General features: G+C 45.2%; 3 protein-coding genes across 6 annotated transcripts in view; 1 reads left to right on the forward strand and 2 right to left on the reverse strand.

Moving 5' to 3' along the window:
* LOC123139296 (thioredoxin H-type) overlaps positions 1 to 5,571 on the forward strand; it is an 8,310-nt gene extending 2,739 nt beyond the window's left edge. Inside the window, exons 2-3 of the mRNA XM_044559097.1 lie at positions 4,989 to 5,111; positions 5,206 to 5,571. Of these exons, the coding sequence (XP_044415032.1) occupies positions 4,989 to 5,111; positions 5,206 to 5,352 (270 nt within the window). The 3' untranslated portion in view covers positions 5,353 to 5,571. The remainder of the gene's footprint in view (positions 1 to 4,988; positions 5,112 to 5,205) is intronic.
* A 414-nt stretch (positions 5,572 to 5,985) lies between these two features.
* Positions 5,986 to 10,772, reverse strand: LOC123139286 (calmodulin calcium-dependent NAD kinase). The gene is made up of 8 exons (XM_044559087.1): positions 9,890 to 10,772; positions 8,999 to 9,222; positions 8,830 to 8,891; positions 7,744 to 7,965; positions 7,433 to 7,562; positions 6,868 to 7,193; positions 6,527 to 6,668; positions 5,986 to 6,419 (listed from the first exon to the last, which is right to left on the reverse strand). The coding sequence occupies exons 1-8, from the start codon at positions 9,984 to 9,986 to the stop codon at positions 6,144 to 6,146; spliced, it is 1,479 nt and encodes a 492-aa protein (XP_044415022.1). The 5' UTR covers positions 9,987 to 10,772; the 3' UTR covers positions 5,986 to 6,143.
* A 239-nt stretch (positions 10,773 to 11,011) lies between these two features.
* On the reverse strand, positions 11,012 to 23,017 carry LOC123139258 (TNF receptor-associated factor homolog 1b). 4 transcript variants are annotated; one of them, XM_044559076.1, is made up of 13 exons: positions 22,880 to 23,017; positions 21,702 to 21,919; positions 20,336 to 20,447; positions 19,362 to 19,450; positions 19,217 to 19,285; positions 18,988 to 19,117; positions 18,445 to 18,603; positions 17,988 to 18,351; positions 17,462 to 17,571; positions 16,390 to 16,540; positions 14,356 to 14,699; positions 14,085 to 14,280; positions 11,012 to 13,421 (listed from the first exon to the last, which is right to left on the reverse strand). In XM_044559076.1, exons 2-13 carry the CDS (start codon positions 21,877 to 21,879, stop codon positions 11,166 to 11,168), a joined length of 4,158 nt encoding a protein of 1,385 aa, XP_044415011.1. In that variant the 5' UTR covers positions 21,880 to 21,919; positions 22,880 to 23,017; the 3' UTR covers positions 11,012 to 11,165. The 4 variants fall into 4 exon arrangements, with proteins under 4 accessions (XP_044415011.1, XP_044415001.1, XP_044415005.1 ...); XM_044559066.1 differs by having other exon boundaries at positions 20,336 to 20,450; XM_044559070.1 differs by lacking the exon at positions 22,880 to 23,017 and adding an exon at positions 22,637 to 22,873.
* Positions 23,018 to 24,284: the final 1,267 nt, after the last annotated feature.

A 24,284-nucleotide genomic window follows, 5' to 3' on the forward strand; every position in this document is an offset into this window, starting at 1 on the left:
CTACTCGTGGTTGGAGGTAGATTGAAAGTTATGTGGACCATTCGCCATAGTAGCTTGGAAAGTGGGCATTGAAGGAATAGATGTTGAATCGAGTCCTCATCGCCACAAAACCAACACTTAGTGTATCCTTGTCAATCTCTTTTTTTCAAATTATCTTTTGTCAGGATGACCTTGCAATCTAAGTACCACATGAAGATTTTTATTTTCAATCGGACTTTCATGTCCATACATATTTGTGGTGAAAAGGTTGCACATCATTGATGAGGTCTGCATACATGAATTTGTTTTATGTGCGAGGGTATTGCTAAAAAGGTTCACCATTTGTTTTATGCGTACATCAAAAAGTCTCTTCAAGTTGTGCAAATTATCTTCCCAAAAATTGTAACCTTGAGGTTTGATTGCAAGCTTAGATAGATTTTTATGTTTCTTTTCGAAAAGAGGGGACATCTCTCGGCATCGAGTGATGCACACAGCCTTTTATTTATCATATAAAGGTTCATATCTGATCATAACAAAGTTCAGCAAATAAATTGTCGCACATGACTGCCCTAAGGGCAAATTAAAAAATAGAATATTGTAGGGAAATGAGCCTCATGCGTCACAAATCCTACTAGTAGGCCGCCAATCAAATCTGCTGAATAAATCCCGAGAGACCATCTTCCATCGGTTGCACACAAAGACCGTGGGCGCCCGATCCTCCTCCTTGCGCAGTAATGACCACGAATGGATCCGGCTGGTGGCCTTGAAGATAACCTGCAAAAAGTTCGGAACTTTTGTTCTGTTAAAATACAATCATTATGAGTGTTTCAAATGGACCAAAGTAAAGCACAAATTCCCACACGGGTATGAGATTTCAACTTGGGGTGCATCCCCATAACCAGTTTCCAAACATATTCGTACTAACCGTGGTTGGAGGTAGATTGAAAACTATATGGACCGTTTGGCATAGTAGCTTGGCAAGTGGGCATTGAAGGAATAGATGCCGAATCGACTCCTCATCGCCACAAAAGCAACACTTAGTGCATCCTTGTCGATCTCTTTTTTCATATTATCTTTTGTCAGGATGACCTTGCGATCCAAGTACAACATGAAGATTTTTATTTTCAATGGGACTTCCATTTTCCATATATATCTGTGTGTGTGTGTGTGTGATGAAAAGGTTGCCATCATTGATGAGGTCTGCATACATGGATTTATTTTATGTGCGACGGTAGTGATAAAAAGTTTCACCATTTGTTTTATGCCTTACATCGGAAAGTCTCTTCAAGTTTTTATGGTATATGCAAATTATCTTCCCAAAAATTATGACCTTGATTGCAAGCTCAGATAGCTTTTTATGCTTTTTTCGAAAAGGGGGGACATCCCTCGGCCTCTGCGTCAAGTGATGCACACAGCCCTTTATTTATCATATCAAAGTTCATCACCAGACCATAACAAAGTTCAACCAATAAAATGTCGCACATGACTACCCCAAGGGCAAATTAAAAAATAGAATATCATAGGGAAATTAGCCTCATGCATCACAAATCCTACTAGTAGGCCGCCAACCAAATCGGCTAAACAAATCCCGAGGGACCATCTTCCATCGGTTGCACGCAAAGACCGTGGGCGCCTGATCCTCCTCCTTGCATAGTAATTACCACGGATGGATCCAGCTGGAAGCCTTAAAGATAACCTACAAAAAGTTTGGAACTTTCGTTCTCTTAAAAATACAATCATTACGAGTGTTTCAAATGACCCAAAGTAAAGCACAAATTCCCACACGGATCTGAGACTTCAACTTGGGGTGCACCCCCACTAACCAGTTTTGATGTAGACCGAACCTCTTGGTGAGATCCGACCTGTTGTTGCGGCCTGATCTTTCACGGTACTCCACCTCTAGCAGCAATAGCCTCTCGCCCGCGCACGCGATGTACGCGAAGTAGAGGGATTGAACCTTACGGTCCAGCACGAGAGAATCAATCTCGACGACGATACTCACGCACAAAACAATTTCCACGAAGAGAAATCGCAACACAGAGGTTTTCTAAAGCTTCCTCCAAAACTTAGGGATTTTTAGACAGCTTCCCCCAAAACTCGATACGGATATTTACCCTAAAAACACATCGTGTCTATTCATAAAAATATAACCTGCTTTTACAAGAGCGCTCAAGGACTATATATACTAGTATAGCTAACTTGCCTGAGAAGTTTGACCGTGCAAAATCTTCTCTACGTCTCTAACCGTCGACCTATCAACTAAGAAAGGAAATCTGATCACGTGCTTTATTTTAGCAGGTAACCAGTACAGATTAAATACCAAAATAACTAAACACAATTTATTTGGTGGCCCCCATCCGATATCTCTCAGGCAAAGTAATTTCCACCATTGAAACATGTTGACGTACGCATCTTGCTCCGGCGGTCTTGATCGTGAGAAATAGTAGCTAATTAGGATTCTTTGATTAGTCTCATTAAAAAATATCTCTTGTACATGCATAGCCGGTCCAAGTTCTGGACGTGACAACCCAAAGAAACAGCCAAATTCCTGCTCACCTTGATCAAACGTACATGCCTGGGACTTCCTCTCTTCCTTTGCTAATACTGTAGCATCTACTAGTATTTCATATTTTGGCACAACACCAACTATTGACTCTGCTTTAATCCTCTCTTGATCAGGACGCCACATATTTTGTAAAGCATCATCTCGCGTACAAATACTGTCCAAAGCTTTGTCTGCCTCATTATCTTCACTCAACTGAAAATAATTAGGAGCGTAAATATTTCGTCTTATTGATTTCTCGACATCACTAGCATCACCCATGTCCGTATCAAGTTTCCAAATATATTCGTACTACTCGTGGTTGGACGTAGACTATAAGCTATGTGGACCGTTCGCCATAGTAGCTTGGCAAGTGGGCATTTAAGGAATACATGCTTAATTGACTCCTATCGCCACAAAAGCAACACTTAGTGCATCCTTGCCAAACTCTTTTTTTCAGATTATCTTTTGTCAAGATGACCTTGCGATCCAAGTACCACCTGAAGATTTTTATTTTCAATGGACTTTCATTTTTCATATATATTTGTGGTGAAAAGGCTGCCCATCATTGATGAGGTCCGCATACATAGATTTGACTATGAAGGCACCAGAAGTAGTCAACTTCCAATGGAATGTGCCTGATTCGTGTGAAAGGTTGACCATCATAAACCTTTCAACGAGATTTGACCAGTCTGTCCATTTGTCCCCAATCAGTGGTCTTCTACATGCAAAATTCAACGGTATGTGGCCCATCACAGATGCAACAGAAGCATCTTTCCGCTGTACAATATGATAGAGACGAGGGTATTGCATGGTTGTGGCATGTCCCCTAGCCATGTATCTTCCCAAAACCTAGTAGTTAGACAATTTCCTACAATGAACGTCCCTCTTTCCTTTCCTATATATCCACTCATGTGGTACTTCATCATATGATTCATATAAGATCCATCTGTCTAGAGATCGTCATATACATCTAGAAAGCCGTATGCTTTGGAAGAAGCTTGTACAGTTTGGGAAGGGGTTTTTTGAGAGAAAAGAAGAATCTACTTCAACCGATATGCCCTTAGGCACGGCCATGCATAACATAGAAATCACACGTGGAAGGGGTGGGCAATTAGCTAGAGCAGCAGGTGCTGTAGCGAAACTCATGCGAAAAAAACATTTTTAACTCCCATGAGTCCTTTCCAGACAGGCGAGTCTGTTGGTTTTGCCTAAACCTCGGAGAGGGTTTTTGAATGAAGGCACTTATTCCTAAGTAATTCTTGCCAAACCCCGTCCTCGGTAAGTATCTTGTAAAGCCATTTGCTCAAAAGACACTTAATTTTAATCTCAAGGTCTTCCACCCCTAGACCTCATTGGTCTTTAGGGCGACAGATCACATCCCACCTTGTCAGGCCGTATTTACTCTTATGTTCATCAGACTGCGAAAAAAACCTGAATCTGTAGTAATTAATCTTTTTCTTACCCCTTTAGGTATTTCAAAGAAAGATAATATGAACATAGGTAAGTGTGTGAGAACGGCATTGATTAGGGTGAGCCTTGCCCCATAAGACATAAGCTTACCAATCCAACAACTCAACTTTTTCTCAAAGCGATCCTCAATACCTTTCCATTCCTTATTAAGAAGTTTACGGAAATGCATTGGGATACGAAGGTATCTAAAAGGGAAAGAGCCTAACTCACAACCAAACAGATGTTTGTACTGATCCTCTTCTTCTTTGGTTTTTGCAAAGCAGAAGAGTTCGCTCTCGTGGAAGTAATTTTGAGACCAGATAACTGGTCGAATAAACAAAGAATAAGTTTCATATTTTTTTTTGCCTTTTCAATGTCATGTTCCATGAAGATGATAGTGTTATCGGCATACTGAAGTACCCATACCCCACCATCCACAAGATGAGGAATTAAGCCCGCAACATGACCTGCTTCCTTGGCTCGGCTAATGAAAACTGCTAGAAGATCTGCCACAATGTTGAAAAGAATAAGCGACATAGGGTCTCCCTAGCACAAACCCTTTCGTGTTCGGAAATAGTGACCAACGTCATTATTTACCTTAGACACTCATGCTGCCCCCTTTGACAAATGTGTCAATCCATCGGCACCATTTTCTCGGGAAGCCTTTCATGCGTCTACATTGTTGCAAGAATGGCCATTTAACTTTGTCATAGGCTTTTCCAAAATCCACTTTGAAGACAACTCCATCAAGTTTCTTCGAGTGTAGCTCGTGAATCATTTCATGCAAGACAACAACCCCCTCCAGGATGTGTCACCCTGGCATGAACGTTGTTGGGGTCGGTCTCGCCACTTTGTGAGCGATCGCAGTACCATGATTAGTTGCCACTTTCGTGAATATTATGCTTTTGAATTAGCAATAGTGACTGTAAAGAAAAGAAAAAAATAGCAATAGTGTAACTAACCGAGGCTTTCCATATTTCTCAAGTTCATATTGGCCTGTTTTTTCTTGTAACAGGTGGTGATCGACTTCACTGCAACATGGTGCGGACCATGCCGCTTCATTTCTCCAATCTTAGATGAGATTGCCAAGAAGCTTCCAAATGTTATGTTCCTGAAGGTGGATGTTGATGAAATGAAGGTAGCGGAGCTTTTGGCACTGTTTACAGAAGAATACGGTGCAAATTCTGAGTTACTATATTGTCCTAACAAGAATATATCTATGTGACAAACAGTCAATTGCCGAGGAGTTCAGTGTTGAGGCTATGCCGACGTTTGTGCTCATGAAGGAAGGAAAGGTGGTGGACAAGGTTGTGGGAGCTGCCAAGGAGGAGCTGAGCGGGAAGATTGCCAAGCACAGTGCAACTGCATGCGCTAAATAAAATGGTCCTTCAACTCTAAATTCGAGAATAAGATGTGTGTCAGCCGCTGCTTGCTACTACCGCTCAACTCATGGATAAGCTGGCACCGGTGCAGATAGAGTACGTAATGTAATGTTAAACCCTGTTAATCGCGCGGCGCACACGTACTGGCGACAAACTGTATGTGATGATAACATCGGTCCACGAATAAAAAAGAAACCCCGTGTGCCCAAGGTTCAACCGTGTGCAATGCAACGGAGAATTCGTCGCCTGCGATACGGAAATGACATCGCACACACTTTGATTGAGCGACTCATGTGTGATACCGGGAGTCCGGGAGCACGGTTCAACCGTACGTGTGCAATGGTTGGCTCAATCGCAAACGGTTTTTCTTAATGAGTTGTGTGCGACCTTGTTCACACGATTACCAATTGACGAATCATTCCTTGTTCCATTAGATCCTTTATATATTGGTATATATGTAGACAGATAGATGCATCCGGACCAGCTCCATTTCCTAGGCACGCCGACGGACCCGATTTGTAACGCGTACGTGTTATGCTCATATCGAAGATTGTCAATGCGCACAAAACTGTACCGACGCTCGTGTGTGTGTATGTGTTTGAATACACAATGATGGATCGGGTTTGGAGATGGCAGAAAGCACGGCCTCTTCGGCGAGCCATCCATCATTTAGCACCACCACTCAACCCAACACCCCCAGCCTCACAGTGTCAAGAGGAAGAAGAAAAGGAAAAGGAGAAAGAAAACACCCTCATCACGGATGATGATTCGCACCGCACGCGCCGGACTCAAAAAGTTTGTACCGGCGCGTCGCCGCCGCGGAGGGCGCCGTCGGCCCGGAAGCGCGCCTCGCTCGCCTGGACGGCGGCCCTGAGCTCGCGCTGCACGGACGCCCTCGACGGCGACGCCACGAGGTCCTGCCACGCCGACGGCGACGGCTGGCCGTCCGGGTAGAGCTCGTCCACGCAGTTGGCCTCGTCGTTCAGGCCGCTCACCCGCTCCAGGCACCCGATCTCCTCCGGGTCCACCAGCAGGTTGCTCTCGCCGTCCTTCCACCCTATCAACTGCTATGCCATGTGGAACAACACTCCATAGGTTCAACAAACATGATACTCCAGCTCCAGGAGCGGATTGTTCATTGTTGGCTTCGAACAGAGTGGTGGCTCCTTACCTTTGGGGCACCCATGGAGTTGGTGCTGTAGAGCCTCGCGTTGTCGACGACGCCGCAGTATCCACGGAATGCGGTGGCGAATCGCTTGTGCGACTGCAGCTGGGACTTGACCCTCACCGCTCTCCCCGTGATCACCGCTCTCCTGCCAATGCCAGACTTTTAGATGCAATGCTTCTGTGTTTCCATTCAAGTATGAGCAGAAATCTTCCCCTCTGTTGGGTGAGATGCTCAGTGCTTGAAGCCAAGTAGTTCGCCAAATGGCAATAGCGCGAGATACTAGCTAATTCTGGCATGTACTAACCACGACACTTATTATGGATCGAAGGGAGTAGGAGATTCACCTGATTCCTCTCACAACAGCGAGGTAGGCATCACAGACGACACCGACGAGCTCGATGCGGTAGGGCTTCCTCGATCTCATCTCGCTCTCTTCGTCAGTACTGCGGGCCTCAACCGGCTCCCAGTAATCCTCCGTGATCGACCCATCTTCAGTGACCTTGTAGCCGACGCCCATGCGGTACCGCTGCCGGTGCACTGCCCTTGCCATGGCTACCGTTTGCTGGAAAAATGGCTCCCACGACAGCGTGCCGTCCATGATCACGTCCCTCCCTTCGTTCAGGGCGGTCACCAGGAGCGACGAGGCCGCGTCCATCGATGACTGGTGCACCTGTAACGACGTTGTGAATCACGATATAAGATGTGCATAATGATTCATCAGCTAATTCAGTTTGGATAAATTGCTTGTTTCAGTATAATTGAAATGATGGGTGTCAGGGTTTCCTTCAGGTTGGTTTCTGATAGCGCTTCTCATTATTAGAAGTATGAACCAGTAAAATATGCAACCTTGTTCATTTTGATCAGTCAATTAATCGGTATATATTGTGCTAGTCACATAGTAGAACATACCAGCTCTGCCGTCTGCAACATGTCGTTGTGGTGACCTCTTGAGCTGATTGCTCGATATATGACATCGGTTTCCTTGAATGCATCTGCCTCCACCACCACTGCATTTGCTGCTGCTCCAGACCAAAATGATCTACAAATAATAGGCTGATCAGCTTATAGACACAAAGTCTTCTATTTAGCTGCTCTACTTGCTTTCAGTTTGAACAGCTCGGCATTTCTCATCCGTTTACTCTGCTTTTTCTGTGTGCAATGCGTGCAGATTGCCAGAAGAAATTAACAGTGAGCAACAAGTACAGAATTGATCAACTTACTCCTTTAGTATATCTTTAAGTACAGTGCTCTTGCCAGCTCCCATTCCGCCACCCATCAGGAGCAGGACTGGGCTGCGATCACAATGTGCTACTGGGACCATCACATCGCTGCACTGTGCCGGACCTTGGGGAGATAGTCCTATGGCCTTCAGCTCTTCCACCAGTGTGGAGAATAGCCTAGTTACCTTTAAGTTTCTTGTGACCCTTTCGAATCTCTGACTCCTGTGTTTAGAGGAGAATCAGATACTAGACTTCAGTTTTGGTGTCAGATGAACAGAGATCATTAGCTGTAATTATATCTCATACTTATGACTGAACCAGATTAGAGTTTATGTATTCTTTTTGAGAAGAAAATACCATCTCAGATCTAAGTTGTAAACATATGCTCGAACTAAACTCCTCTGCTTAGGAAGTTAGGGAGGTACATGATGCATAAAGGAACTTGTTAAGCATACGGTTCTTGTAGTTGTATTTTTTGTATATTTTTCACACTTTTTATGGATTAATTCAATTATAGTTCTCCTATGCAGACATATTTCGCTTTAGAAACGGACAGATACACACTGGAATTATTGTACCCCACTGGCAGTGAATTAATTGCTTTCAAGATTAATAATAAGAAACGCAGACACAAACTGGACCGGGCAATTTAGCAATGCACTCATTCAAAGAGACATTTCCAGGAAAGTGTCATGACAAACCAACATGTGGTTGTGGGAGTAATTTAAAACCTTGGCACATGGGCACCATCTCAATCTCATCACTCCTGACCTCAAAAGATGCAGTTTCTGCTACAGAGCCCACGCTGAGCTCTGAAGTTGATCCAGTGCCAGGTTGACTTATTTATTACTTGGTCAGATGAAAGTAGAAGTCAACTGTGTGAATAATTCAAGGACGAAATCCAGCACGCTGATAAAGAAGAACTTATCAAACCACACACAAGAGCGGCATACCAAGTACTACATACACTAAGATGATGCAAGCTAAAAATAATGGGCGAAACAAAGCAAAGAATAGACAACCACGACGCATCGACAGGCTCTACTGCAATGACGCGTGCCGCCTAAAGAATGGATAATCAATCACCTGGTGGCCTCCAATACCATGTTCCGGAGCTTTCTTTTGGGCGCGCCTTCCACTGTCAGAACCTGTGGAGATCACACTGTATCAAATCAATATACAAAATATCAGTGGAAGAACATGCATCGTTCGCAAGGAAGAAAGAACGGAAGGTCGATTTCTCCTTAATTTTTACCTGGGTGATCATGTAGGTGGAGCATTTCCAGTGGAAGGAGAAGTAGCCGAGTATGCACTTGTCGAGCTCCTCGATGAAGTTGACGATGAGGGACCCCGGGTCGGCGGTGTTGTGGAAGAAGGCGAATATGTTCTCCTCGTAGCCCTTGTTCTTGCGCAGGTAGTCGTAGGCCAGCGTGCACAGGTGCGGGCACTCGCTGGCTTGGTCGAACCCGATTTGCCTGGCTGGAGAAAAATGTCACAGATTTTTGTCAGGCAGGAAGGTTCAGGGGAAGCAGCGTGGCTCCAAAACCGCATTATTGTCATAGGATTGTGCACAGCAGCTAGAGCCAGAAGGAAGGAACATGCCGTGCGTCTGGATCTTTGATGGCGACGTGGGTTTTACTAGTTTATTGTGAAAGAAGGGTGGGAAATGATAGCGATGTGCGTGCATCCGGCAGAGTCACAGAAACATTATCTAATGTACAGTTTTCTTGTGTATGGTATGGGCAAGTTGGGTGTCTAGTTAAATGTCCACCATGAGCAAGCAGACCCGGTACTAATTTTGATTAACAAATCGAGAGGGGATGCTTGTGCAGCTGGGATTCCCTATTTCTTGGATTGGGATCCGGTGGGGCAAGTTATAAACGGGCGAGCCCCGGGAATCTGAGGCGGTTCGCCTGATGAAATGGATCGCACGAACAAATTCACAGGTGCAAAACGAAGCAGTACTACTACTAGTACAAGATGAATGAAAGATGAGCATACAAACAGCACAGACGAACAGAAACGGCGTCCAGATTACTCGAGGAACTGAAACTGGGCGAGGAAGAAGGGCAGCTTACGATGGCAGGCTAGCAGCGGGAGCTAAAGCTGAGGGCGGGGGAGGGGAGGAGCGCACGCACGCACGTACCGACGTAATGGGAGAAGCGCTCGAGCTCCTCGACGCGGCTGGCGCTGGAGACGGCCAGGCGCGGCACCAGCGCCGCCGCGGGGCCGTCGTCCCTCATGCCGCCTCCTTCCGCCCCCCCCTACTTCCGGCAGTTGAAGGCGAGTGGAGACGAGAAATGCGGTGGGGTAGTGGGATCAGGCGACGAGGGAGGAAGAGGAAGGAGGGTGCGGCGTGGATTTGTTTATACGGAGCGGGAGCGGGAGCGGGTCGTCGATGCTTCTGGACAACCCACCCGAGGGTGGGTCGGAAATCCTGGAGCCCCCCGGGGGGCCGGGGACAGGCGGTACAGTGGCGTGCCCCTAGCTACGGAGCGGAGCGGACGGAATGCGCGGCCGGGGCGGCGGCGATGGCGACGGCCAGGGCCCGGGTTTCGCCGGGTGGGAAGCAGTCTGCACTGCACTCGGCGGCCGCGGCGTGCAAGGGAGGAAGGAAGGCCTGGCTCTGGCTGTGTGTATATGTATGGACGGTACGGTACGTTCCGCGGCCTCGCGACGGCGCGCGTACGGCGTAGAGGAGAGGAGCGCGCGGTGGTGGTTGGTGGTGGTGTGCAGGGTGAGGGGCCGTTGGTGGCTGGCGAGAGAAAGAAAGAAAGAAAGCGTACGGGTGAAATGATCGGGCGCGGGCAGTTTTGACTTTGCTGCCCACCGCCCAGACCAGATTTGTTAGTGCATTTCTTTCTACACCTCGAATCCAACTGCAAGGGCCAGCAGCCATGTGCGGGTTCCCGGCGACGTCTTCCGATCTTCTCGGCCCGCGTCCCCCGTCGCGTCAACAATGCACGCCTTCCTTGACTCGTCTGATCGTCTCGCGCCATGGAAACGAACCTGGTGGTAGGCGGGCGCCGAATGACCCGACCAACCAAAAGCGTTCCATCCTGGCCGGCTTCTTTTGTTGGCCCCTGCTACGTACTGTAGTAGGCACTAGGCAGCGACCGTCGACCGACGCACAAATCCCAACATTTTCGACGATTGAAGGGACCGAGGAAAGGTTAGAACGGCGCCTGATGACGCGTTCACTCCAGTCAGTCAGTCAGTCAGGCACTCAACTGCAAGCTTTTAAAGCAGACGACGAGAGCGCTTTACGGAAATGTAAACTGTATCCCTTTTCTTTTCTCCCCTTTTTTAAAGCTAAAGGTTTCAAATTACATGCCCATGGCGGCACAAGCATCTGTTACAACAAGCATTATTTCCTTCGACTGTAAGACTGACTGTATACAGGCATATATCATCCCATCGCATCACCAGCGCCCGTTGTTGGCCTGGCGCCGATACGCGGCCGCGGCAGAGCCCACACCGTTCACCCCGCTCGCCAGGTTGCTGCTGTAGTCCCCCATCTGGTGGTGGTGCTGCGGGAACCCGTTTGTGCTCAGCGATCCGAGATTCATCGATGACGGATTCACAGGGCTATGCCCGCCATACAGCCATGGCTTTGATGTGCTCATGTCGGACAGGCCACCATTGGTGCCGTATGTGTCCAGCGAGGAGAACTGCATCTCCCTCGCCCCCTGGAGAGGGCTCATGTCATAGGCCCTCGAGAACCCATCATCGTAGTACCGGTCCGTGGAATTGAACCGACCGGGACTGCTGACAGAAGCCATCATCTCAGGATCTGCCAGGCTGCCTCTGCTAAACCGCCCAGGACTGCCCACAGAAGACATCTCAGAATCTACCAAGTTTCCTCTGCTAAACCGCCTGGAACTACTGACAGAGGCCATATCCAAATCTGCCAAGCTGCCTCTGCTAAACCGCCCTGGACTGCTAACAGAAGCCATTTCTGAATCTGCTATGTTGCCTCTCAGCGAAAATGGCAGACCATAGGCATGGTAATCATGGCGCATAGGCTCGGCCTTACTGCCATTGGTCTGTCCCTCGTCGAGCAAATCATTGATGATGTCAAGGTGCTGATATTCTTCAGCCACGGGCGCCTGTGGCTGCTGCATGACAAAACTGACAGGAGTCTGTCTAGGTGGTTGCAATCCTCCAAACCTGCTGAAGTTTTCTGTTTCAGTACCGCGTGTCTGCTGATAAGCATCATCTTTCCAAGTTTGTTGATACGCATGACCATTTGTCGTCCGTTGGTAAGGGGAATCGTCCCTCCAGAGATGATTGTTGATGCTACTATCACCTTTCCATGGTTGCCAACTATCAAGTGTATCTGAATTCCCCAACCCAGATTTAAATCCATGCCTAGCTGACAACAACTGATCGTTCCTCCCAGCAGGAGGCATCATTAGTGACGCAGTTGATGCATATGTTGATAGCGGCTGCGAAAGTGCAGTACCTTGTCCCAGAGTAGTTGACTGATATGAAAGAATTGAAGAGGATGTACCCAGACCAGGCTTACCAAGGATGGCATTACGGTAGGTCTGTGGAACATACGCTGGGGCAGAAGGGGAAGGATCATTTCCTGATCTTCCAGCTGCTTCACTCGCTGAGCGCGGAAGCAATGTAGAAACTTGAACTTGTGGAGTAGCTGGTACAGTTGTTCTTGGTGTAGGGAATACAGGGGCACTTGAAGGCCTTGATGTTGTGACAGCAACCTCAGAAACTCTGGTGGATGTAACCTTTATAGGAGTAGTCTCTTCCCGAGCTTCTGAATAAGTGGTGGAAGAAGTTTGTGGCGATGCGGAGGGAAGTGGAGCAGCTTTATCAACTTGTGGTAGTCTTGGGGGGGCTGGTATGGATTTATCAACTTGCAGTGATCTTGAAGGAGTGCCAGCATCCTTAGCAGATGGTAGTGTTATGGGTACAACTACAGAAGATTTACCAGCTGATGGAGATTTTAGAGGTACCAGATTAGCTTTATCAGTCGCTGGAGATTTCAGAGGAACCACAGCAGCTTTAGCAGCTGGTGGAGATTTCGGAGGAACTGAAGTAGCTTTATCAGTCAGTGGAGATTTTGGAGTGACTGGAATAGCTTTATCAGTTGGCGGAGATTTTGTAGGAACTGGAGTAGCTTTATGAGTTGGCGGAGATTTTGGAGGAACTGGAGTAGCTTTTTCAGCTGGTGGGGATTTCGGACGAACTGGTGTAGCTTTATCAGTTGGAGGCGATTTGGGGGGAACTGGAGCAGCTCTATTGATTCGTGGCGATCTTGAAGGAAGAGGAACATCTTTATCTGTATCAGTTGGAGTTGATTTTGAGCTATTCGGAGCTGCTCCAATTGGTTGCGCTGTCAAACTTGATCCATGATCTTTGTTTGAAACTGGATCAACCTTTGTTCTGGTAGGGGCCTTAACAGGCACAGCTTCAGTACTCGTGGTGGCTGGCATGCCTGAAACAGCTTCTTCTGGCACACCATTGGCCAGAGGGACCTCCTTATTGGCTGTTCCATTGGCTTTTACATCGTTCGTAAGTTCAGGGGAATGTTCCGGGCTCTTCAGAACATCAGGTGGCTTCTCCGTAGAACTGGATGAGGATGATCCATTTGTCTTTGTTTGAGATTCCATTGCTTCAAAGTGGGCTTTGAAAAGTTTTCTCCCCTCAATGTTTTTCTGAAATATACATAGAGAAAGATAGGTTACAGAAATGAATTGGTTGAAGCTACGAAGCAGGAAGACAAGATCCAGGCAGTGCATCTGCTACGAGTGACTACTGTACATACATTTATCTGTATTGTATGCACTTGAGAAAAGGTTTTTCCTTTCCTGTAAGGAAAAAAGGACATATCGTATTTTCCAACCAGACACTACCATGCGGGGTGGTGATCGGGGATAGAAAAATAAACCAGAATCTTGTTTCTACCATAGGTCGTAGATACCTTACCTTGTCCACTTGACAAACAAAAAAGCATGTAATAAGTGCATGGACATTGTCGACCAGAACAGCACAGCACAGAACTTAGGAACAAGTCTACCTTAACAGTGTTGATGTGAGATATGAACACATGAATTTATCCAGACTGAATCAGTACTCAAATGAATAGAAGATGCATCGTTAACCATTTCAAAATTAATTGCAAACCATCTAATGCTAGATATTATAAAAGTACATAAGAGTAATGGGAAACATATATTCCATATCTATCAAGTTTAAAACCAATTCTTATAATTCAGATCCTTCAACAATCAATCAGATGTAGAAACTCAAAAATACAGCAGAACTTTTGAACATCATGACAATAGAAAGGCAATGATATTTTCGAAAGAGAAACTTACCTCATGGAGACGCTGCCCCAGCTCACGAAGTCTATCTTTCAAGGTGAGTAGAACAGTATCCCGGTCCAATTTTGGAGCAGTGCCACAGCCAGAACTATTGCGATCTGAACTACCAGTTACACTGGAGGAGGGAAGGCAATCGTCTTCTTCGGCATAACTGATAATGCTTATGCCCTTGTTACGCTGATTTTTCCCTCTGCACAAGTTCAGTTAGCCCAGGTGCCATCTTACAAGAACAATGCAAAACTTTAAACATATAGTCTTCACCTACCTATTTGGTGACAAGTGATTTCTGCTGTCTGGTAAATTGTTTATTTTGCTGTGAATGCCATTCATAGCAGTAGAATCAGCTGAAAATGCTGATGAGTTGGCCTCCATAGAGGAGACTCTCTTTCCATTCATAGGTCTAGAACTGTCCAAATGATCTGGCCCATCTGAAGCACCTTCTTCCAAGGTAAGGCCAACCTTCAGTGCCACTTCTTCTGCCTGCTTAGATGGTAAGCCATCACTGTCATCAACTGCGATTTCGTCATTAAGTCTTTCCAGAATTCTTGCTTCAGATTTATCTTCTCTTTCCTTGTCTTTAACCTTACGGTTGTTCTTCTTTTGTTTGGCCTGGAAAGAAATAGTTTAAGAACACACCAGCAGAAAACAAGAACAATGCAGTAGCAAAGAAAGCATCAACCAAACAATGAGATATTAGACCCAAGGGTATTTAAACTCGAAAAAATGTACAGATTAGAAACGAAAACCATGCACTAATCTACTAAAGTATCCATTGAGATACACACAAATCATAATAACTTCATCGCAAGAAATAAAGCTGATCTTCATGAATGGTGTAGCACAAAATGTAACCAACATAGGACTAAGTGCTAATACTTGTATCTCGAATACACATAAAGGGGAGCCAGGGTAGGGAGACGGGTAAAATATGTGCAGTCAACAGTTCTAGGATATCCTCACCACAAAATAAGGTTAGCTGTGTGGGTATCATAAACCAGAAAGAAAGCTGTTCCTTGGTAACATGAGATAACATGCATGACATGCCATACATCTATAGTCTATACGTTAAAAAGCTCTTTCAAGCTCAGGCAACTTATGCAAGTTTTAGCTGGACTATGGGCCAAGTTCATCACAAAGACATCAAGCTAAGTTCTTAGTGTTTTCACAACATAACCGAAAACCCAAGAGAAAAGAAGTTAAAAACTAGAAGGATTCCAAGTTTACAGCCAGTTCTCAGTACAAAACACAAGCTGCCTTGTTTTATTCATCCCAGCAATGAGTTCCAGGCAGTTTCTATCCAATAATCACCCACTGCCACTTCATAAAAGTAGTGAAGGATATGAAAATTATGACTGATGAAAAATGAATAATATAGTGCATCTAGGGATGGCATTTTTTCCCATGGGTATGGATATAAATGGGTATGGGCAAGACTTGGAGAGATTTTGTACCCACGGGTAATGGGTATGAAATTACGCCCATGGGTAACCCAATGGATACCCAGAAAAAGTTAATAAATGAAAATAACTCCTATGACGTTGTGGGATCAACATCCAACTCCTGTGGCCCACCCTAAGTCTTGTATTCCATACCTGCCATAGCTCATAGGCCCATAATCACCTGCTCGCCACTCCTATGTCCTCTATGAGACTCCTCGAATGATGAAATCTCAACTCTTTGCTACCGGACTCATGTACAACTCTTGATCCAGTGATACCCCGGTCCCACCACCACCACATACTGTGCCGGCCATCCACCAACCACCGCTCAATACTCCCTGGATGCCTCCAAGAGGCCACCCACCGGAGGAGGCCGTGTCAGTGCTATACTGCTCGCCCATCATCACTTGAATTTTAAACTCATTTCTCCACCTTTTAACAATTTAAATGATATATATGATACCAATTGGATATCCATTGGGTATAGGATACCCAATGGGTATGGGCATGGGTGCCAAGTTATGCCCATGGGTATTGAAGTGGGTGGGTATAGAAATTTTCTGTGGGTATGGGTTTGGGTAGAAGGAGGTTGTGCCCGCCCATACCCTACCCATTGCTGCATCACTGAAACTCAAAACAATGCTTTAGCATGCATCAAGACCATACATAAGAAGAATTATAAATCCTAACTCGCAATGATAACTCGATAAATTAAGTTCAACAATTATTGGGCAGGAAAATTGTTCCAGAAATTATAGCTGTTAGCTAGAGAATTGGTCCCTAATGTGGCATTCCTAAATAATAATGGCAATACAAACATTTAAGAAACTAAGCGAGAAAAAGGCACATGGGAAAGTAACCTGCTTTTTCTTTGCGCGTTTGTCCTTTTCATTGGCACCACCACCACGCTTTCCCTTCATCTCATTTTCAAGTCCCGCTGCTTCCTCCTCACGGATTAGCTCTTCTTGCCTCTTCAAAGCAACAGCTTCTTGGTATGCAACTTCAATTCCACTGACACAAGCAATATGCAAGAATCAGAAGCAACAGATAGTTGATCACATTATAGAACAACTGACCCACAGTTGAAGATTCATCTACCCAACTTTCTTTCAAACTTATATAGAAGAAATGCCTTTAATTTTCATTTCTAAACTACAAATAGCAGAAAAATAGTTTAGTCTATTTGAGCTAGATAACCGCATGGCCCTTGATTCTTTACAAGATCACCAAAACATTATTCATCAAATACAGACAGTGGAGCACAACTCCACAACCTCACAAAAAAAACAGCAACTAACTTGTGCATTAATCTTATACTTCTTCCAGAAACAGGTAAGTGCTGTTTCAGACATTGGTACCCAAAATACAATTGACCACCAATTTCTATTATAACATATTGTAAAACCTATTGCCTTTTGTTTTTAAGAAAAATCTGATCATATCACGTTTATGTGTCTAACCTAATTGTTCATTTAAATAACTGATCAAAGGAAAAATAGTTTGGCCGCACACAATCAAGAATAGTTCTTGTGTTTTACACTTTTAGTTGATCAAGTTTTTGTTGCTAATGAGTATAACATAAATTTCAGTACAATAAGATATGGCTCAATATAGGATTAACCAATTCAGGACCTTCTGTAGTACTTCATAACTGGATACAATTTAAGCCTTGAACATTCATATCAGACAAACTAAAACCTGGCTCTAAGTTTCATGAAGTTTGCTATGTCCAGGATTTTTGCCCCTAGCTAAATCTTGAAACTTCAAGGGTTAACTAGCCGTATTCCAATGTTCAGCTGCTCAAGACTCTGAACAAACGAGCCCACAAAGCTTGAGGAACAAATACATACTTATCACTTCTAATTTTGGCCAATATAACAAACTAGCTTTAACTTTAAGTAATAAGATCAATATACAGAAAACAGTTGTTACCTAAATATGTGAGATAGCACAAATGTTTCAAGTATCTTCCGCCCAAGCTCAGTTAGGCGTCTTTCTTCGCGTTCCATAGAGATTTTGTTAACCTCGCCAGAACTACCATCCTATGAAGATGGGCATAGTTACAAAATGATTAGGTGCGACAGTTATTTCACTGGTACAATAGACTACAGTTTCAAATTTGAGCATTACAGATATTACAATATCATATAATAAATACAAGCTCACCAGTACCTGCTGTACCGAGCTAGTTCAAACAACATCATAAGTCCACCCCAAACCAACATATCATTCAGTGAACATATACTAGGCAGTTCAAACAAGAACCTACAACCTCTCTTTCAACAACGGAAGAAACTGGACGAGCTGCAGTAAGGTAGGTATTGTGCATATCACAAAAGGAGGTGCAGAAAGTACGCTACTTGAACGACATATTGCAAATCCAGTAGAAGAACTTCATAAATTAGATTAACAAACTGGAAAAAAAATGTTGCAATATATCAAACCTCATTAATCATACCTTCATGCGGCTCTGGGAACATTTGTCATCCTTTGGAGATACTGGTTGACAAGGCAAGGGTTCCAAGGCTGCTCTCTCAAGTAAAGTTATAACATCACCAGCCAAAACAAATATGTCCATATCAACACTGACCATGGGTGCAGGTAGTTCATCCAATTCTGCTATTTTTGTTCTCCCTTTCTTGCCCTTGCTCTGGTATTCAAGTGCCTTCAGACCCGTATACAAAGAATCCATCACTAATGTTGAAGTAACCTCTTTCTCTACAAAGAAATGCTTCACCAGTACTTTAAGTATGGTATCGGTCTTCTCTCTGGACATACGGTGCCTGGTTCTTGGGTCAATTGCTGACCAGAATGCACGAAAACTGAAAGGCCAACAAAGATTTCAATCTGTAAATAATATGAACAAACAGGCAACATTGACTTGTTGTGATGTATAGAAAAGATAATGGCGTCACCTGGACCATCTAATTTTGTCCTCAATGAGCTTGGTAAGTTTATTTCTTCGTTCCTCAATAAAGCGTCGGTAAATTTGTTCTATATTGGTCGTATAGACACGGAGCAATTCTCTTCGGTAAGGACGATCAAGGCAACGAAATGGTCTGTCCACTTTCTCCCTTGAATATGAAAATAGAGCAGTCTGATGTTACATGATAGTTCGCAGTTGATTCTACATATATAAACTATAAAGAGAAAACAGCTGGAGCTATCTACTATATAAAGTAGCTGAGCATAAACCACCTGGTCTGCATGAGTTACTAAAGATTGACCAAAAGAATAAGACAATGAAACTACATGCATTGCACTCCCGCCATGGGAATAGCCGAGTACGAATTATAGGAAGAAACAATATATTCAGAAAAATTGGCATTTTCATCAATGTTGTTCTTGCAAAGACATGCTCAGATGAACAGATCGAATAGTTCCTTTTTGAGACATGAATTAGAGGCACAATGATGAAAAAATTAGCTATCAATCATGAGCATAGACAGATCAACTACCTGATAACTTGAACTTGAGCAATTATTTCAAGAACATCGTCCACGAGAAAACCATCTTGAATCTTTGACAACTCCATAAACTTTTTCCATCCCCAATCATGCTCCTTCTTCCAGAACCTATGCAAAGTGTCTACAAAAATTACTTCATTAATGCCTGAACAAGGTGAAAAGATAGGTAGATAGATATACTGTAGCTTCCTATGAAGAGAACAAACCAAGTTCAGCTCACCTGAGTATTTAATTTTCTTAGGATCCATATTGCCTACAGCTATAGTGAACTGTGCAAAATGGCTCCATCCTGAAATTTTCATACTGGAGTCAGATAAGTAATTTCCAATGTGTGCAAGATAGCTGCAAACATGGCAATATCAAACCTGGGAGGAGTTTGTCATGATTAGCAACACAAAGAAACAATGACAAGTGATTGGAGACATCACATCCTTGAGGGTATACAAGTATGTACCTGTGAAATAACAATTGGAAACAAGGGAATCAGTATCTGTGCATACAGACAAGAACAAATATACACCAGAAAAATGAGTCATGAAGCTTTCAGATTTGTCCATTTAGCCCTCAGCGAAGCTACAACATTAAGCCCTCAGCGAAGCTAAAAAATTTTCTTAAGGTAAGAATGAAAAAATTGGTGTCCAAAAAGAGACAAAAATGGTATCGTATACCAAGACGCACTGCGTCAACGGTAACAGAATGATCAAAACAGACATATCAGGACCGTGAACTTCCAGTCCTTATCCTCCCTCCCTGCTCCCACCCACGTGAAATAAATACTCTAGTACAAAATGTAAACCAAACATGTCAGAACATGGCACATATGAGAAAAGGATTGTGTGGCACTCTCCAATCTCCAGCTTATTCAGATCATGCACTTCTTGGGAAAGGGTCAATACATCAGCAAAACATGCAGAGGTAGGCTTTATAATCATAAATGACTGGGGTGCACAGAATGACAGAAAGGAAAACACAGCAAGACAAAATTGCCCCATATTACGTTTTATAAATACCAACACGAGAAAAATCAAACAAATGGCAAACTACAGGAAAGCAAGTTAATGTATGCATCATTACTGCCATGCAGGAAGCAAACTCTTGAATTATATGTCCCCACATGAGGCAAAAAGAAAATGCACAAGGTAAACCACAAAACACAGGCGTCCATGCAGACTGGGCTATCGAACAGAGTCAAAGCATGCAGACTAAGACCATTTCACCATAACATGTAGAACAAACGACAGACTTTACCCCCCTCAGTTCCCAGGTAACATTTGAAAATAGATCATTTACTAAGATCATTGGTCAAGTTGTTGAACAAGGTTGCCAAAAGGCACTTTACCATTTGTAACCACCAGCCTCAAACGGCTCACTTTTCATCTCTCTCTTCTTCTCCTTGGAAAAATTCTCAATCCTCCAAGTATGCCGACCGTATAATTCTGAAGGTTTGGGGCCTGCTATCAGAGTTGAGTGAAATGAGATTAAACACACAAAAAACAAATACAGCTTCCAAATCTCAGAGGAAGTTATCCTTAAAGGAAGTTCAATCCATAGCATGATAAGACTAGCATCACGGTAAGGAAATAGATCTATCCATATAATGAAAGCAAATGTTCACACAAACAAATTTAATTTGGGCAAGTATCAGCATGCAAATTAAATACTCCCTCCGTCGGGAATTACTTATCACGGAAATGAATAAAAATGGATGTATCTATCACTAAAATACGTCTAGATACATTCATTTCTCCGACAAGTAATTCCGGACGGAGGGAGTATTTAAAAGATTGTTCTAATTTTAGAATAGAAAAGATTGCATCAACGAGACAACTAATGACATTGTGAAGTGGCACAAAAGAGAAGGTAAATGAATTATTTCATTGTAGATAGAGAGAGACAGAAAGTGATCCACAGTTTTCAGCTTGTAGAAGCTATTTAAGATGGCCAGTTTAAGACAGTGTTGAGTGACAAACAATGAGCACCACAAATCATTAAATTGCCTACGCGATATTTAGCTCAATATTAATTGCATGGTATTTTAGAGTGCAATTGACTAGGTGCATATGGATAATCTCAACAAATAAATAAAGGCATGATCACATTTATTTTATTTACAACGGAATACTGGGAAAATAGCTTAATCTTTATATACTACACACCGAGCTCTAATATGCATGCGCTTTGAGTTTAATAATAAATGGTAAATGTCTTGAATCAACTGACATTCTGGTCTAAACATATCATGATTTCTGCCTTTTTCACTGAAGACAGATAGTAAGACAAATTAAACCTCTTGGTATTTATATTTTCTACATTGAGAATCAGATACGACAAGACTATCTAATTGTGAGAACCGTGCCAAATGCTATCTATCATCATGCCCATGCAACGTCTGCATTTCTAGTCATGGCACCACAGCAACCAGCACGAACCAACCTTGGATACCATGGCACTGCAAAATGAACCGATATGTACTGATAAATGGGTCACAAGCTCCACCCTTACAGCTTGACAAGATAATTTGGTGCACATAGGAGGTATAGTGTATCAGCTGCCCAGTTCACGTTGGACTATTCAAACATGCCAATGATTTCAAGTACAAAAGGCATCACAGCAATCCATATACCAAAATAACTTCCACAGCATGTCGTGCCAAAATAATCTACTAATCAAACCACGCAACCATATATGCAAGTCCATTCACGCACCAGGATCATCATCGTCACAATCGGTGTCCCAAAATGGCGGGGACGTTGAAGGGCTTCCGCTCTCGCCCTGGTCGCAGGACCGCCACTCCGACAAGGACTCGCCGGACAGGCTGCGATCGTCATCCCTCATCCCAGCCGTGCTCGCAGAAGAATCATCGGTTGCTGAGGCACCAGCCATCAGCAAACCCTCCAGCTACTTCGGACAACCTTATCCGCGGCTGCATGCATAAACGACAACGGAATTATTAATTTTGAGCTGAATCCAGCAGACCATAATGCTAGCAAAACCAGTGCTCTTATCCAACAAGACCGCCACGGCGGCATCAACTCTACCAAGTCCAGACAAAACCGTTATCAGACCGGCGCAAAACCCACCGGAGGTATCAATCAAGTCTACTAATACCTCCCAACAAAGCCGTTATCAGACCGGCGCAAAACCCACCTGCGGTATCAAGTCCGATAACTCCCGACAGAACCGTTATCAGGGCATCACGAAAACCCCGTAAACAAGCCTATCACAGTCCAGAGAGCACAGAACCTTCCAATACTGGAAGGTTGTCGCCGAATTCGGCAATCTGATGACCCCTACTCGGCTGAAGACAGCCTTCCATCCATGAACTCCCCGCCCTAGCTAGCTCTATCATCTAACCGCTACTCTGGCCCGCCCAACTGGACAAGGGGATCTACCCAGCGCCCATTTCGCGAGCCCGGCTCGCGGAAACGCGGCATCCCGAGCTGACAGCGCCTCCCGGGGGGGCGAACAGCCAGCTCGCCGTCGGATCAGCCGGGGCCCCGACGAGGCCGAGCCGGCACGCGACCGCCCGAACCATAGCCCCCCAACCCCAGGAGACGCGCCACCGCCCGCGCCCCGCCCCCGTGGGCGGGCGCGGGCCCTGATCTAACTACGACGGGCCGGGAGCCGCGGGGGTTCGTACCTGCCGCGGCCGCCGCGCGAGGCAGGAGCGGTCCTGCGGCGGCGTGGGGCGAGGAGTGTGCTGGGCTGTGCTGCGGCGCGTCGCGGCGGGGCGGAGCTGCGGAGGGGGGGCTCGAGAGGGGTGAGGGGAATACGGTCTTGGATTGGGGAATTGCGATGCGTAACAGCGAGACGGGAGGAAGGAGGGAATGGAATGGAAGGGGAGAAAAAAAAATCGAGGGGAGAGGGTGGTGAGGTGTGTGACCTTTGGCACGGTCTGATTCCCCTTTCGTCCACTCCTTCGCTCACTTCAGCCGCGATGCGATGCGATGCGCGTTGGGCGGCGAGCGGGGGGAATGGCCAACCGAAAAGGGGAGGATGACCGACGGGATGGTTTGGGGAGGTGGGGTGGGGTGGGGTTTTCTTTCCGTGCGCGCGAGCGAGCGAGCGAGCTCGCTTTGTGGACCTGCGCGTGGTCGGTCGGCCCGGTGAGGTCACGCGGTGCACGGTCCGGATCGGGTGTGAGCCGTGCTCGTTCTGTTGAGCCGTGCTCTCTCTCGTTCTGTTTATTTACACGCATGCGTTTGCGCCTTTGCGGTGCTTTGGTGAATCTCCTGTGTCCACTTGATGCGCCTTCGACGTTTCTTTCGAGCGAAGATGTATGACGACTGGTTGCTCTGTGCCATCTTCTCTTCTTGATAAGTGTCGAGTAAGGTCGCTTCTTGGAGCAATGACACTCTCAGCCATCAGAACGCGTCGCGGATGGTCAGGGTCACCCGTGAGAGCTCCGCGGTAGCACCCCGGGATATCGTCCTCGGTCAGAGGCATCTTCGCCTTTTCAAGCAAACCTCATCACCGTCCCTCGAATTTGTAGCCTCCCTTTCGCAGTAGTGTTCACCTCTCCTTCCCCCTCATGACGCCGCCACCACTCCTCCATGACAGGGAGAGATGATCCTACCCAAGCTCCGACGTGGACGACGCGAAGATGGCGAGAAATGGGCGCACTTGTGCCGGCACTCCTCCACCGTTCTTCTCTACAGCCAAAGGAAAACAACGAGCCACCACACTAGATGTGACCGCTCTCTGGCAAGGCGAAGAATGTGATCCATCACATCGGAGGGGGGGGGGGGCAATCATCGCCGTTGTTATGAATGCAAACCTGTAGGTTCGCCTTTCACCCCATCTTAAGAATCTCAAACCCTATATCCTCTCCCCTTCCCCCTCCCAGGCATGGAGAGAGTGCCATGAGTAGAGGAGAAAGAGACCACTTCTTTCTTCATAGTTTGGTCGGGTACATACATAACCAAACCATGCTCAAGTAGAGAATGAGATGACCAAAGCATACATAATAATAAAGGATTCAATATTAATCAATGATTTAAAAAGTAGCTCCATGGTTGTATTACTACTATAAAGAAAGTTAGAGTACTCACCTCCTGGCGGCATACGCACGTGTGCTCCGCAGGCGCCTCGCCCCGTTGTCTGTCTAATGTCCTTCCCACCATTCGGTCGGGTCCGGCGCTCCTCACCGAGTTGGCGGCCTCGGAGGTGAAGGAAATATGCCCTAGAGGCAATAATAAAGTTGTTATTTATATTTTCTTATAGCATGATAAAAGTTTATTATTCATGTTAGAATTGTATTAACCGGAAATTTAGTACATGTGTGAATA

Source organism: Triticum aestivum, chromosome 1B (assembly GCF_018294505.1).
Source record: "Triticum aestivum cultivar Chinese Spring chromosome 1B, IWGSC CS RefSeq v2.1, whole genome shotgun sequence".
NCBI classification, from domain to species: domain Eukaryota; kingdom Viridiplantae; phylum Streptophyta; class Magnoliopsida; order Poales; family Poaceae; genus Triticum; species Triticum aestivum.

Excerpts from the sequence above, each read along its gene's own strand:
- LOC123139286 (XM_044559087.1), bottom strand. The coding sequence starts at position 9,986 with ATGAGGGACGACGGCCCCGCGGCGGCGCTGGTGCCGCGCCTGGCCGTC. Across the intron at positions 8,892-8,998 it reads CCACCTACATGATCACCCAG|GTTCTGACAGTGGAAGGCGC; the intron begins GTAAAAATTAAG and ends TGATCTCCACAG. Across the intron at positions 7,194-7,432 it reads TGTTGCAGACGGCAGAGCTG|GTGCACCAGTCATCGATGGA; the intron begins GTATGTTCTACT and ends ACGTCGTTACAG.
- LOC123139258 (XM_044559066.1), bottom strand. The coding sequence starts at position 21,879 with ATGGCTGGTGCCTCAGCAACCGATGATTCTTCTGCGAGCACGGCTGGG. Across the intron at positions 19,286-19,361 it reads TCATGACAAACTCCTCCCAG|GATGGAGCCATTTTGCACAG; the intron begins GTTTGATATTGC and ends TGAAAATTTCAG. Across the intron at positions 17,572-17,987 it reads GTTCCCAGAGCCGCATGAAG|GATGGTAGTTCTGGCGAGGT; the intron begins GTATGATTAATG and ends CCATCTTCATAG.